Genomic DNA, 14,526 nt, shown 5'->3' with positions numbered 1-14,526 from the left:
TGTAGCTTACTTACCCACAATGCACTTGTTCAGTTTGATCAATATTAGAAAAAAAAATAATTCAATGATTGTACTGCTGAACTGTTGAAATTCAGAATTATTTTATAGTTAGTATTTAAACTTTACATTTACATTTTCGTCATTTATTTATTTAAAGTAACATACATTACAGTTAATTGATAAAGTCTGAGCAATTGAGGGTTAAGGGCCTCACTTAAGGGCCCAACAGCAGCAACCTGGCAGTAGTGGGGCTTGAATCAGCAATAATTAGATTTCCCTGGATAATAAATTGTTGATTTATTTATTCAGTAAATATTCAGATTGTGACAGAAATAAATATTAATGTGAAGTTAAAACTGCATCTTTATTCAGATCTACAGAATCTGGATGTTCATGACCAGTGATCTTCTCAAATAATCCACTAATGTTTAAAAATGGAGCTTCAACAAGATGAAAGTTCCACACCGCTCCAGCAGAGGTGAGATACCATCTGTTTAATTTTTATTTATCTTAATCATAAATTATAATTCTGTACTTATATGTTTTCATATTCAAACATAAAAAATGCTTATTTACAGTAAAGGTTTATATGTTTTCACATACATTGTATTTATACTAAATATTCTGTTTTCTTAAAGTAATAACAGTGATCCAAAATTCACTGCAAAACAAAATATGTAGTGACTCATGTAATTTCACTAAAAGATCAATCAAAAGAAGTAAAGAGAAATATATAACCCAAATTAAAGCTATACATACATACATCATGTGAAAAAAATAAGACCCCCTTTTGTATTTAAACATATGAGCTTCATTTGAACAGTATTTAGAGATAGAGCTTATATAGCTAAACAAATAAAACTGGAAAAAGTCAAATGAAAGTAACAAAAATAGAAGTTCCTTGTGAAGAAAAAGTTAGGACACCCTATGCCCTAATAGCTGGTATTTCCCCCTTTGGCTGAAATAACCTCAATTAGACGTTTCCTATAACCATCTACCGTCTCTGACATCGACTGGGAGAATGTTTCTCCCCCTCCTTTATGCAGAATTTCTTAAGCTGTGTGAGGTTTGAGGGGTTTCTTGCATGCACAGCATCTCAATAGGATTAAGATCCGGGCTTTGACTCGGCCATTCCAGAACTCTCCATTTCTTTCTTTTGATTTATTCCTTGGTGGATTTACTTTGAATGTTTTGGGTCGTTTGGAGAGCTTGACAGACCCTGCTGCTGCAAAGCAGCCACAAACGATGACATTTCCACCTCCATGCTTCACAGTTGGTATGAGGTCTTGTGCTCCAATGCTGTGTTTGGTTTGCGCCAAACATGTCTTCTGTTACTGTGCTCAAATAATTTATCTAAACACATTGTTCTAGAAGACCTAGTCTTTGTCTAGAAACTTGCTCTGATGTTTTTTTTATAAACAGCAAGTTTTTTTTTTAGGGATTTTTTAGGAGAAATTACCAGGAAAACCGAATTCATAACATATGAGAGTCACTTTCCATTGGAGTAAGTACGTAAAGTTGAGTATTTGTCTCACCAGGTAATTAAACTCACAGTGCTAAATTTCGAATCATTATAATGTTTATCAAACTAACAAAATATAACACATACAATGACAGTTAATAAGTAAATTGCATAACTACGTGGTAATGGTAAGAGTATAAATCTGTAGGTAAACTATTACTTGAAAATAACCTATTGATTAATAGTGGAAATGAATAAAAAGATGTAGAGATCAACACTTCACCGCGAGCACATGATAGCATGTACCTCTCAGTTTGTTCAATGAAGACTCTGCAGGGAGAGGCCTGTGTCGAATCACCTCACTTATCTTTCTTTTGGCCCCGTGTTTAGCTGAGAAGTAAGCTTTCCATGCCGCAAGACTTCACTCAGATGCCTAGACCCAACAACCGTTAATTCTGAGGTGGTTAAATTTGACTAAAACACTCTCCTTTTCTTCGTCTTTGAAGATGTACAGGAACTTTACCGGTGGTTAAGTTCAGAAGCAGACAATTTACGTCAAATCCTTGCAATCCAATATTTATTTTTTAAAATAATTACTCATGAAAGCCGTTGTTTAGTCCAATTCAAATACAGAAATCAGATTTGTCAGTACCTAGCTGTATCTTCATAAAGAGTGGTGCATTTTTGAAGGATCCTCTAAAGTTTAAAGATAAATATCCATTATATGGACTATATAGATTATAGTAATGATACCTTCAACATATAATCATGAAAAAAACTACATTCACTGAGCACTTGATTAGGAACACCAGACTTGGCCCTATATTCACTGGGCACTTTATAAGTTGACCATATAAAAATGCTGTTTGCGTAAACAATTACTGACTGTGCTCAATCTGTATACTGGAACACCATCTACCCCATAAACGAATCATCTTTGGTCTAGATCAGGGGTCGGCAACACGCGATACACGTTTGCCTGGCACGCTCATTGGTAAGAGTAAAAAAGTTTATTTAGTTGGATCCGTCCCTACACGTTATGCCTCGTTCCCTACCCCTTAATTAACCTTAACAAGCATAAATTAACTTTACCCAGAAAAATTACTCCACCTTAACTCCATTCGCCACCTCCTCCTATGGCCAATTAAGGTGGAGTGATTTATGCTTGTTAACGGTAATCATTGCTAGGATTAAAGACGTGCCTGTTTCAGCAAGAACAGTTGAGCGTTGTATCACAGATATGGCGGGTAATATCAGGGAGCAGCAGATGACCGGACTGAAGGACTGCGCTGTGTTTAGCGTTGCGCTTGATTTTGAAATGCAGCTGATTGACTTTTAGAGCTCATCTCTGTGGACAATGAAGTTCTGTGAACTGCGGACTTCACTTGAAACATCTAAAGAAAATGCACAGTCCCTGTTCATGTGTTGGACATCACTACCAGAAAAATATGACTTTGAAGAAGGTTGCACTGGCGATGCTGTCAGTCTTTGGATCAACATATCTGTGTGAGCAGATCTTCTCACACATGAATTCCATCCTCAACCCCTCACGAAACAGGCTTACTGCAGACCACTCTGAGAACTGTGTTCAGCTCAGTCACCTCATATACACCACAGATAAATCATATTTGCAGAGAAAGTCAGGGACAAGGATCACACTGACATGTAAGTTTAATTAGCTGATTAATTGGTTTATGTCACATACACATCAACTGTTTGTGTTATATGACTGATGTATTCCATGGCACACTGAGTACTTCATTTTCAATTTTTTTTTTATTGGCACAGAGTACAAAAAACGTTGCCGACCCCTGGTCTAGATGATAATAAAGTTCATTAGTAAAACATGGCCAATGCTAAAAACTAAAAGTTGATCATGAAAATAGACAATTCAATTCTGTGTGGACCGACGAATTTTGTTTTATTTTACCGAGTCATACAAATGCTAAGCCAACTTGCTTAATATGCTCTCAAACTGTAGCAGTCTGCAAGGTGACTTATATAAAACGGCACTTCGAAGCACGTCACAGCAGCTTTAATGACACCTTCCCGGCAAATTCAGACAGTCGAAAAGAAAATATTGCAAATTTGATTGCTGCCTACAAGGCTTCTTACCTTTTGCTAAGTTCCACAACACACGCAGAGACGCTACTGTTGCATTCTCTTGTGCAGATGTAGTTTCACGACTTACATGCCGGCCATTGGTTGAACTCTTGGTTGAGTAGCTCAGTGGTTATTTATTTATAGGGCAGTGGTAGCTCAGCAGTTAAGGTACTGCACTAGTAATCAGATAGTGGCTGGTTCAAGCACCAGCACTGCCAAGTTGCCACTTTTGGGTCCCTAAGCAAGGCCCTTATCCTTAACTTTCCTAAACTGAATTCAGTCCTTATTGTAAGTTGTGTTAGATAAAAGCATCTGCTTACCGCTGCAGATTTAAGAACAAATATTTCTAACAAATAATTTAAAAATCATTGTTCTGTTCAGTCTGAGGTAGAATAAAAAATGTTGATAAGCTCAGGACATTGTGAGTGCAGACACTGCAGATTACCAATACATTCATGATCTCAGAAATGTCTCTTACTTTCAAAGTAACTAAATGCATGTCTACGTGTTTTGTTTTCATAATTTTATCATAGCTCTGACTCAACATCAGCTGGATCAACTGAAGTCCAGATGAAGCTCAAATTAATTCTGATAAAGAAGTTTCAGTGTGTAAATGAAGTGACCACAAAGCAGGGAAACCCAACACTTCTGAATGATATCTACACCGAGCTCTATATCACAGAGGGAGAAAGTGGAAAAGTCAATAATGAACATGAGGTGAGGCAGATCGAGGCAGCATCCAGGAGAGCAGCAACAGAGGACACGCCCATCAAATGTAACAACATCTTTAAACCTTTATCAGACCAAGATGAACCCATCAGGACTGTCCTGACTAAGGGTGTTGCCGGCATCGGAAAAACCGTCTCTGTACAGAAGTTCATTCTGGATTGGGCTGAAGGGAAAGAGAATCAGGACGTCCAGCTCATATTTGCACTTCCTTTCAGAGAGCTGAATTTGATGAAGGACCACAAACTGAGTCTGATGGATCTCCTTCATTTCTATTTTCAGGAGATAAAAGAAACTGACATGTCCAGCTTGTACAAAGTTCTGTTTATTTTTGATGGTTTGGATGAGTGTCGTTTATCTCCAGATCTTCAGAACTCAGTGAGATTGAGTGATGTAAATGAATCAGCATCAGTTCCTGTACTGCTGATGAACCTGATCAAAGGGAATCTGCTTCCTTCTGCTCTGATCTGGATCACCTCCCGTCCAGCAGCAGCTGATCAGATCCCCTCTGAGTGTATTGATCGAGTGACGGAGGTACGAGGATTCACTGATCCACAGAAGGAGGAGTACTTCAGGAAGAGGGTCAGTGATCAGAGTCTGGCCAGTAGAATCATCTCACACCTGAAGTCTTTAAGAAGCCTCTACATCATGTGTCATATTCCAGTCTTCTGCTGGATTACAGCCACAGTTCTAGAGAGAATGTTTGGTGAAGCAGAGAGTGGAGAGATCCCCAAAACTCTGACTCAAATGTACACCCACTTCCTCATCATTCAGACCAACATCATCAGAAAAAAGTACATGAAGAATCAGGAAGAAGAAGGAGAAATGATCCTCAAACTGGGAAAACTGGCTTTTGAGCAGCTGATGAAAGGAAACCTGATCTTCTATGAGGAAGATCTGATGGGGTGTGGCATTGATGTTCAAGAGGCCTCAGTGTACTCAGGTGTGTGTACACAAATCTTCAGAGAGGAGTTTGGACTTCACCAGAGTAAAGTGTACTGCTTTGTTCATCTGAGCATTCAGGAACATCTCGCAGCTCTATATGTGCACCTGACCTTCCTGAAGGAAAAAATAATTGTTCTTCAACAGAGTCTGTATTCAAAATTGAGGATCCTGAAGGTAAAACAAATCTCAGATCTACACAAGAGTGCTGTAGATCAGGCGTTACAGAGTAAAAATGGACATCTGGATCTTTTTCTTCGCTTTCTTCTGGGTCTCTCACTGCAGTCCAACCAGAATCTCTTACAAGCCTTAGTGACACAAACAGGAAGTGACTCTCATAACAAAGATGAAACAGTTCAGTACATTAAGATGAAGATCAGTGAGAATCCCTCAACAGAGAAATCCATCAATCTGTTCCACTGTCTGAATGAACTGGATGATCATTCACTAATTCAGGAGATCCAACAATACCTGAAATCTGGAAAACTAAAACAAACCAAACTCTCTGATTCTCAGTGGTCAGCTCTGGTCTTCATGTTACTGACATCAGCAGAGGAACTGGATGTGTTTAACCTCAGTGATTATGCCAACAAATACAGCACAACAAATAAGGTTCTTCAGAAACTGATGCCGGTGGTTGCAGCATCCAGAGCAGCTCGGTGAGTAAAGCTGAAGATTCCTGTTAGACTGTAATTCTGATGTTAATTAATGATGTTAATAGATTATTATTATACAACCCCAAATCAGAAAAAGTTGGGACAGTAAAGCATTTACCACTTTGTAACGTTGCCGTTCCTTTTCACCACTTAAAATATGGCACCAAGGAGACCAAGGGATTTAGTGTTTCAGCTTTTATTTTGTCTCAGTCTTACTGTAAACACGACTTAAGATGTACAACAGTACAGGCTCGTCATCTCATTTTTCCTTTCAAAATTCTCTATTGGGGACATGTCAGGACTGCAGGCAGGCCAGTCTAGTACCCGTACCCTCTTCTCCCGCAGCCACGCCTTTGTAATGTGTGCAGCAGGTGGTTTTGCATCGTTTGGTTGAAAAATGCTGGACGTCCCAGGAAAAGACGACGTCTTGAAGGCAGCACATGTTGCTCTAAGATCTTAATGTACTTTTCTGCATTAATGCTGCATCACAGAGTGTAAATTACCTTTACCAAGGGCACTGACACACCCCCATACCATGACAGACCCTGGTACTGACACACCCCCATACCATGACAGACCCTGGTACTGACACACCCCCATACCATGACAGACCCTGGTACTTACACATCCCCATACCATGACAGACCCTGGTACTGACACACCCCCATACCATGACAGACCCTGGTACTGACACACCCCCATACCATGACAGACCCTGGTACTTACACATCCCCATACAATGACAGACCCTGGCACTGACACACCCCCATATCATGATAGACCCTGGCACTGACACACCCCCATACCATGACAGTCCCTGGTACTGACACACCTCCATACCATGACACACCCTTGCACTGACACACCCCATACCATGACAGACCCTGGCACTGACACACCCCATCCCATGACAGACCCTGGTACTGACACACCCCCATACCATGACACACCCTGGCACTGACACACCCCCATTCCATGACAGACCCTGGTACTGACACACCCCATACCATGACAGAACCTGGTACTTACACACCTCCATACCATGAAATACCCTGGTACTGACACACCCCATACCATGACAGAACCTGGTACTTACACACCTCCATACCATGAAAGACCCTGGTACTGACACACCCCCATACCATGACAGACCCTGGTACTTACACATCCCCATACCATGACAGACCCTGGTACTTACACAGCCCCATATCATGACAGACCCTGGTACTTACACATCCCCATACCATGACAGACCCTGGTACTTACACATCCCCATACCATGACAGACCCTGGTACTGACACACCCCCTTACCATGACAGACCCTGGTACTTACACACCCCCATACCATGGCAGACCCTGGTACTTACACAGCCCCATATCATGACAGACCCTGGCTTTTGGACTTCTTGCTGATAACAGTCTGGATGGTCTGTCTTTGGTGTGGAGCACACGGCGTCCATTTCCAGACCCCCCACACCAAAACCAAACACAAACCCACCACCGTTACCTTCTTTAGTCTCTCAGCTTCAAACTACACTAAATCTGTATCCCTGTGTTGTTAGTGATAGAAACATATTCAACAAAAGTATTCTTTCACTGATGTCAGACAGTTACAGACTCACAGTAGAAGCTTAAATTAAAAACTTAAATTTAACTCTGTAGCAACCAGCAACAGGTACGACCAGTTAAAAACAGCATTTAGCCACACTGTGCTGGGTGTGCGGAGTGAAAACAGAGAGAGTTTTTAGACAGAAATATATTAAATAATAACACTACAAAAAAACAGATCATTTATTTTACATCATTGTTGTGCAGTAAAGTTTGTTTCTGCTACATTTTTGTAGTTATCATTGTTTGAGCATGAATAAAAAATATTACCATAATATTTAGCTGTTTTTTCAGCAACTTTTAGAATGTTATTAAATTGTAGAATTTTTAGCGAACCAAATGTTTAGTTTTTCTTTTTGTCTGGTTCCACACCCTTGTCTCCACCTCTCAGTTATTATTGCTTCATTTGATTGTTTCAACTTGTTTCTTCTTGTCTTGATTAGTTTGTAAACTTTTTACCTTGTTTTGGGTGTAGTTATGCTTACACACATTAAAATGTGTGTAATTCTTCCTCATGTTCTTTTATTCTGGTGGAATTAGCATATACAGTGTATCACAAAAGTGAGTACACCCCTCACATTTCTGCAAATGTTTCATTATATCTTTTCATGGGACAACACTATAGACATGAAACTTGGATATAACTTAGAGTAGTCAGTGTACAGCTTGTATAGCAGTGTAGATTTACTGTCTTCTGAAAATAACTTAACACACAGCCATTAATGTCTAAATAGCTGGCAACATAAGTGAGTACACCCCACAGTGAATATGTCCAAATTGTGCCCAAATGTGTCGTTGTCCCTCCCTGGTGTCATGTGTCAAGGTCCCAGGTGTAAATGGGGAGCAGGGCTGTTAAATTTGGTGTTTTGGGTACAATTCTCTCATACTGGCCACTGGATATTCAACATGGCACCTCATGGCAAAGAACTCTCTGAGGATGTGAGAAATAGAATTGTTGCACTCCACAAAGATGGCCTGGGCTATAAGAAGATTGCTAACACCCTGAAACTGAGCTACAGCATGGTGGCCAAGGTCATACAGCGGTTTTCCAGGACAGGTTCCACTCGGAACAGGCTTCGCCAGGGTCGACCAAAGAAGTTGAGTCCACGTGTTCGGCGTCATATCCAGAGGTTGGCTTTAAAAAATAGACACATGAGTGCTGCCAGCATTGCTGCAGAGGTTGAAGACGTGGGAGGTCAGCCTGTCAGTGCTCAGACCATACGCCGCACACTGCATCAACTCGGTCTGCATGGTCGTCATCCCAGAAGGAAGCTGACGCACAAGAAAGCCAGCAAACAGTTTGCTGAAGACAAGCAGTCCAAGAACATGGATTACTGGAATGCCCTGTGGTCTGACGAGACCAAGATAAACTTGTTTGGCTCAGATGGTGTCCAGCATGTGTGGCGGCGCCCTGGTGAGAAGTACCAAGACAACTGTATCTTGCCTACAGTCAAGCATGGTGGTGGTAGCATCATGGTCTTGGGCTGCATGAGTGTTGCTGGCACTGGGGAGCTGCAGTTCATTGAGGGAAACATGAATTTCAACATGTACTGTGACATTCTGAAACAGAGCATGATCCCCTCCCTTCGAAAACTGGGCCTCATGGCAGTTTTCCAACAGGACAACGACCCCAAACACAACCTCCAAGATGACAACTGCCTTGCTGAGGAAGCTGAAGGTAAAGGTGATGGACTAAACCCAATTGAGCACCTGTGGCGCATCCTCAAGTGGAAGGTGGAGGAGTTCAAGGTGTCTAACATCCACCAGCTCCGTGATGTCATCACGGAGGAGTGGAAGAGGATTCCAGTAGCAACCTGTGTAGCTCTGGTGAATTCCATGCCCAGGAGGGTTAAGGCAGTGCTGGAAAATAATGGTGATCACACAAAATATTGACACTTTGGGCACAATTTGGACATGTTCACTGTGGGGTGTACTCACTTATGTTGCCAGCTATTTAGACATTAATGGCTGTGTGTTGAGTTATTTTCAGAAGACAGTAAATCTACACTGCTATACAAGTTGTACACTGACTACTCTAAGTTATATCCAAGTTTTATTTCTATAGTGTTGTCCCATGAAAAGATATAATGAAATATTTGCAGAAATGTGAGGGGTGTACTCACTTTTGTGATACACTGTATTCTCTGCTGCTTTCGATCAGCTTTGTCCCCCTCCTGACTCAGCCTCTGTTGATACGGGGGAGCTCAGCTCCTGGTTTGATGTCTCTTGCCGAACCATACTGGACTCAGTGGCCCCATTAAGAACCATACAGCCGAAAGTTAAACCCGAGCCCTGGCTTAATGACAGAACTCGTGCAGCAAAGCGGGAGTGTCGCAAAGCTGAGCGCAAATGGAAGAAGGACAAGCTGCAGGTTTCATTTCAAATCTTAAAAGATTGCTGGCGTTCTTACCAGAACACTATCAAAGAAGCCAAAAGAAAATATTTGTCAAATATTATCATGGCAAATTGTCATAATCCACGGGTGTTATTTAAAACCATTGACTCTGTTCTTAAGGCCCCTCAGCCCATCTGTTCAGAAGCATCCCCTGAAATGTGTGATAACTTTCTGCACTTTTTTATTGACAAGATTGTCGCAGCAAGAGCTCCTACCACAGCTCCTGCCTTCGACCCCTCTGACTCTGTCCCTTGCCTGACTGTGTTTGATAGTTTTGAGCCGGTGACTCTGTCGCACTTGGAGGATGTGGTAGGCCATTTAAAGCCTTCTGGTTCTCCCTGTGACGATATGCCTCCTCACTTTTTTAAAGAGGTTTTTCATAGTATAGGGCAACAGGTTCTGGCCATTATTAACAGCAGTCTATCCTCTGGTGTTGTTCCTGTGAGTTTTAAACATGCTGTAGTGCAACCCCTGCTTAAGAAACCTGGCCTTGACCACACGGTATTGGCTAATTATAGGCCTATTTCCAAGCTGCCCTTTATTTCAAAGATCTTGGAGAAAGTTGTTTATGCTCAGCTGAAAGTTTTTCTGGATGAGCATAATATCCTGGAGGTCTTTCAGTCTGGTTTTAAAACCCTGCATAGCACAGAGTCAGCGTTGCTTAGGGTTTTCAACGACATCCTCCTGGCCAATGATTCTGGTGACCATGTGATCCTTGTCCTGTTGGATCTAACCGCGGCTTTTGACACGGTAGATCATAAAATTTTAGTCTCCCGGTTGCAGCACCTAGTGGGCATCCGTGGTAGTGCTTTGGAATGGTTTAGGTCCTATCTGACGGACAGAACTTTGTGTGTGAGTTTTGCTGGTTCAGACTCCTCCCCAGCTCCCCTGCCGTATGGGGTTCCACAGGGCTCAATTTTAGGACCCCTCCTCTTCTCACTTTATCTGCTTCCACTGGGCTCCATTTTGAGAAAGCATGGCATCTCATTTCATTGCTACGCTGATGACAGTCAGATATATGTCCCGCTGAAGAAGAAAGATGCTTTCTCTATTAAGCCACTTCTGTTATGTCTTAATGACATTAAAGCTTGGATGGCCTTAAATTTTCTGAATTTCAATGAAAAGAAAACAGAAGTGATGGTGTTTGGTCCCAGTGGTTCCTGTGAAGCCCCTCCTGTTGATTTGGGCCCTTTGACACAGTATGTGAAGCATACAATCTCTAACTTGGGTTTTAAGATGGACAGTGATTTTAAATTGGACCGTCAAATTGGTGCAGTAGTCAAATCCAGCTTTTTCCACTTGAGGCAGCTGGCAAAGATGAAGTCAATCCTTTCACATGGGCACTTTCTGTAATGCACTTTATTTTGGAGTCAGCCAGTCCTCCCTCAAACGTCTCCAGTTAGTGCAAAATGCTGCGGCCCGACTTTTAATGGAATCACGTAAGAGAGAGCATATAACCCGCATTCTGGCCTCCCTCCATTGGCTGCCCGTGCATTTCAGAGTACATTTTAAGATTCTGTTGTTTGTTTTTAAATCTTTAAATGGACTTGCCCCGCCTTACCTCGCTGAACTGCTCCATCCCCACACTTCTGCTCGGTGCCTCAGGTCAGCTGATCAGCTGCTCCTGGAGGTACCAAGGTCAAAGCGTAAGCTCAGAGGGGATAGAGCTTTTTCAATCGCTGCCCCTAAATTATGGAACAACCTACCACTCCATATTAGACAGGCCTCTTCACTGGCTGTTTTCAAAACTAGTCTTAAACCCATTTTTATTCCTTGGCTTTCAATCCAGCATGAGACTTTGCCCTTGTTTTATTTGCCTTATTAGTTTTTACCGTTTTATTTGTTTCATCTATTTCTTTTATTGTTTTTTTATTGTTTTTATTTTCTCATTGTTTCTAGTGTTTGTTTTATGTTTTATAATTATCTTTGTACAGCACTTTGTCACAGCTGTTGTTGTTTTTAAAGTGCTCTATAAATAAAGTTGAGTTGAGTTGAGTTGAGTATATAATTTTTATTAGACTTTATCAGCTCTAGGCTTTATTCTGTAACAGAAGTTATTATGGTAAACATTTACATTACATGATGCTTTTATTACAATTCTCATGTGTACTAAAGTATTAAGTATGAGAAACAATGTATAGTGGATTTTAAAAGTGTTATGATGTGGGAGGAAGGACCCAAGGATGCGGAGGTTTAACTAAAAAGGGGTTTTATTTACAAAATCATAAACATAATATACATAAAATAAAAGGAATAACAATAACAAAAACACTTCGGGGAATCCCGAAGGCAGCCGGACGTCGGGGGCTGAAAAGGAACAAAAAAAAGCATACAAAGGAAAAGGGGAAGCGCGAGGCGCGAACCCAGGTCTCCTGCCTCCCGACCGGGAGCTTTAACAGCCTGCCACAGCGGCGCTAGTGGCAGACCGGCGCTATTGAAGCAAAGAGTGGGTTCGCGAGATGGACCACCTCGCGCTGTTGGCCGAAGAAGGGGGGGTAACACCGATAATAGCTGCGTGGCATGGCGCTTTCCAGCAACCAATGCTGGCTAGAGCCATGCCAGCTACCGGGTTTTATCGATTTGCGGGTTTCAAAAGTTAATGGCAAAGGCGCTGTCACCAGCCAGGGTGGCTGGGAAGTGGCCATTTGCTCCTGCGCTCCAGAGGGCGGAACGTGACGCTGTCACCAGCGGTAGCTGGGAGGGGGTCACGTTCCTCTGGGCGCAGTCGTGGGCGGCGGCGGCTCGACGGCTCGGCGGCAGCGGCCCGACGGCGACCTGAGAGCGGCAACCAGGCGGCGGCGGCGGCACGACAGCTGCGGCACTATGGCGGCAGCTTGGCGGCGGCGGCGGCGTGGTGGCGCCCACTAGCGGTGGCCCGGCGGCAGCGGCACGGCGGCGGCGGCACAGTGCGGCAGCACAACCTAAAGATAAAAAAAACAATAAACATAAAAGGACACCGCAGTGTCAAACAAACTCAAAGAAAGAAAAAAGAAACAGCCAACAAGAGCAGAAGGTGCGACGGCTACAGCTCTGCACCTATCCCTTAAATAAGGGAAGGCACAGGTGTAGCCACTTCGCCCTAACGAGCTGGCCAGGTAATAAAAGGCACAGCTCGTTTCTGCTCTGTAAGGCCTGTGGCGTCAGGGAGAGATGGTACATTCCCCTGATGCCACAGAGCCTAACAGTACCCCCTTCTTAAGGAGACCTCTCCTGAGGTCTCCAGCCGGCGGTCCCGTCCCCACCAGTGGCTAAAAGCCACTGGGGGAGTGCCCCCCCAAAAAAATTTTTGGGAGAGGACGGGATCCTCCGCTGGGTCCAGTAATGGTCGCACCTTGCTGTTATGATGTGGGAGGAAGGACCCAAGGATGCGGAGGTTTAACTAAAAAGGGGTTTTATTTACAAAATCATAAACATAATATACATAAAATAAAAGGAATAACAATAACAAAAAACACTTCGGGGAATCCCGAAGGCAGCCGGACGTCGGGGGCTGAAAAGGAACAAAAAAAAGCATACAAAGGAAAAGCGCGAGGCGCGAACCCAGGTCTCCTGCCTCCCGACCGGGAGCTTTAACAGCCTGCCACAGCGGCGCTAGTGGCAGACTCGCTCCCGGCGCTATTGAAGCAAAGAGTGGGTTCGCGAGATGGACCACCTCGCGCTGTTGGCCGAGGAAGGGGGGGTAACACCGATAATAGCTGCGTGGCATGGCGCTTTCCAGCAACCAATGCTGGCTAGAGCCATGCCAGCTACCGGGTTTTATCGATTTGCGGGTTTCAAAAGTTAATGGCAAAGGCGCTGTCACCAGCCAGGGTGGCTGGGAAGTGGCCATTTGCTCCTGCGCTCCAGAGGGCGGAACGTGACGCTGTCACCAGCGGTAGCTGGGAGGGGGTCACGTTCCTCTGGGCGCAGTCGTGGGCGGCGGCGGCTCGACGGCTCGGCGGCAGCGGCCCGACGGCGACCTGAGAGCGGCAACCAGGCGGCGGCGGCGGCACGACAGCTGCGGCACTATGGCGGCAGCTTGGCGGCGGCGGCGGCGTGGTGGCGCCCACTAGCGGTGGCCCGGCGGCAGCGGCACGGCGGCGGCGGCACAGTGCGGCGGCACAACCTAAAGATAAAAAAAACAATAAACATAAAAGGACACCGCAGTGTCAAACAAACTCAAAGAAAGAAAAAAGAAACAGCCAACAAGAGCAGAAGGTGCGACGGCTACAGCTCTGCACCTATCCCTTAAATAAGGGAAGGCACAGGTGTAGCCACTTCGCCCTAACGAGCTGGCCAGGTAATAAAAGGCACAGCTCGTTTCTGCTCTGTAAGACCTGTGGCGTCAGGGAGAGATGGTACATTCCCCTGATGCCACAGAGCCTAACAAAAAGCAAGCATTTCAAAAATGTGTTTTACAACAATAATCTCAATCATAAGTAAATGTAGTTTTCACAATGGTGCACTTAAAGAACGTATAAAATGATGATTTGAAGCACAATATATTTTAGCAGAATTTAGTTGAAAGTTGGTACCTTAATTACTATATTTATAACAGTTTCAGGTTCAGATTCAAGTCTAAATTTATTTTAGTACATGTAATCCACCAGATTTAGGTATTAGATCAGTAGATCATCTGCACTAATGTTAGTGA

At 43.4% G+C, this 14,526-nt stretch overlaps 1 protein-coding gene across 1 annotated transcript in view; it reads left to right on the top strand.

The window, feature by feature from the left end:
* The first annotated feature begins 434 nt into the window (after positions 1-434).
* The window catches only part of LOC134319787 (NACHT, LRR and PYD domains-containing protein 12-like), an 88,660-nt gene continuing 74,568 nt past the window's right edge, over positions 435-14,526 (top strand). The window contains exons 1-2 of the mRNA XM_063001402.1: positions 435-478; positions 4,099-5,892. Of these exons, the coding sequence (XP_062857472.1) occupies positions 435-478; positions 4,099-5,892 (1,838 nt within the window). The remainder of the gene's footprint in view (positions 479-4,098; positions 5,893-14,526) is intronic.

This window comes from Trichomycterus rosablanca, chromosome 1, assembly GCF_030014385.1.
Source record: "Trichomycterus rosablanca isolate fTriRos1 chromosome 1, fTriRos1.hap1, whole genome shotgun sequence".
Classification (NCBI taxonomy): domain Eukaryota; kingdom Metazoa; phylum Chordata; class Actinopteri; order Siluriformes; family Trichomycteridae; genus Trichomycterus; species Trichomycterus rosablanca.
Note: the sequence above shows the minus strand (reverse complement) of the source record. Positions and strands in the feature narration are given on the sequence as shown.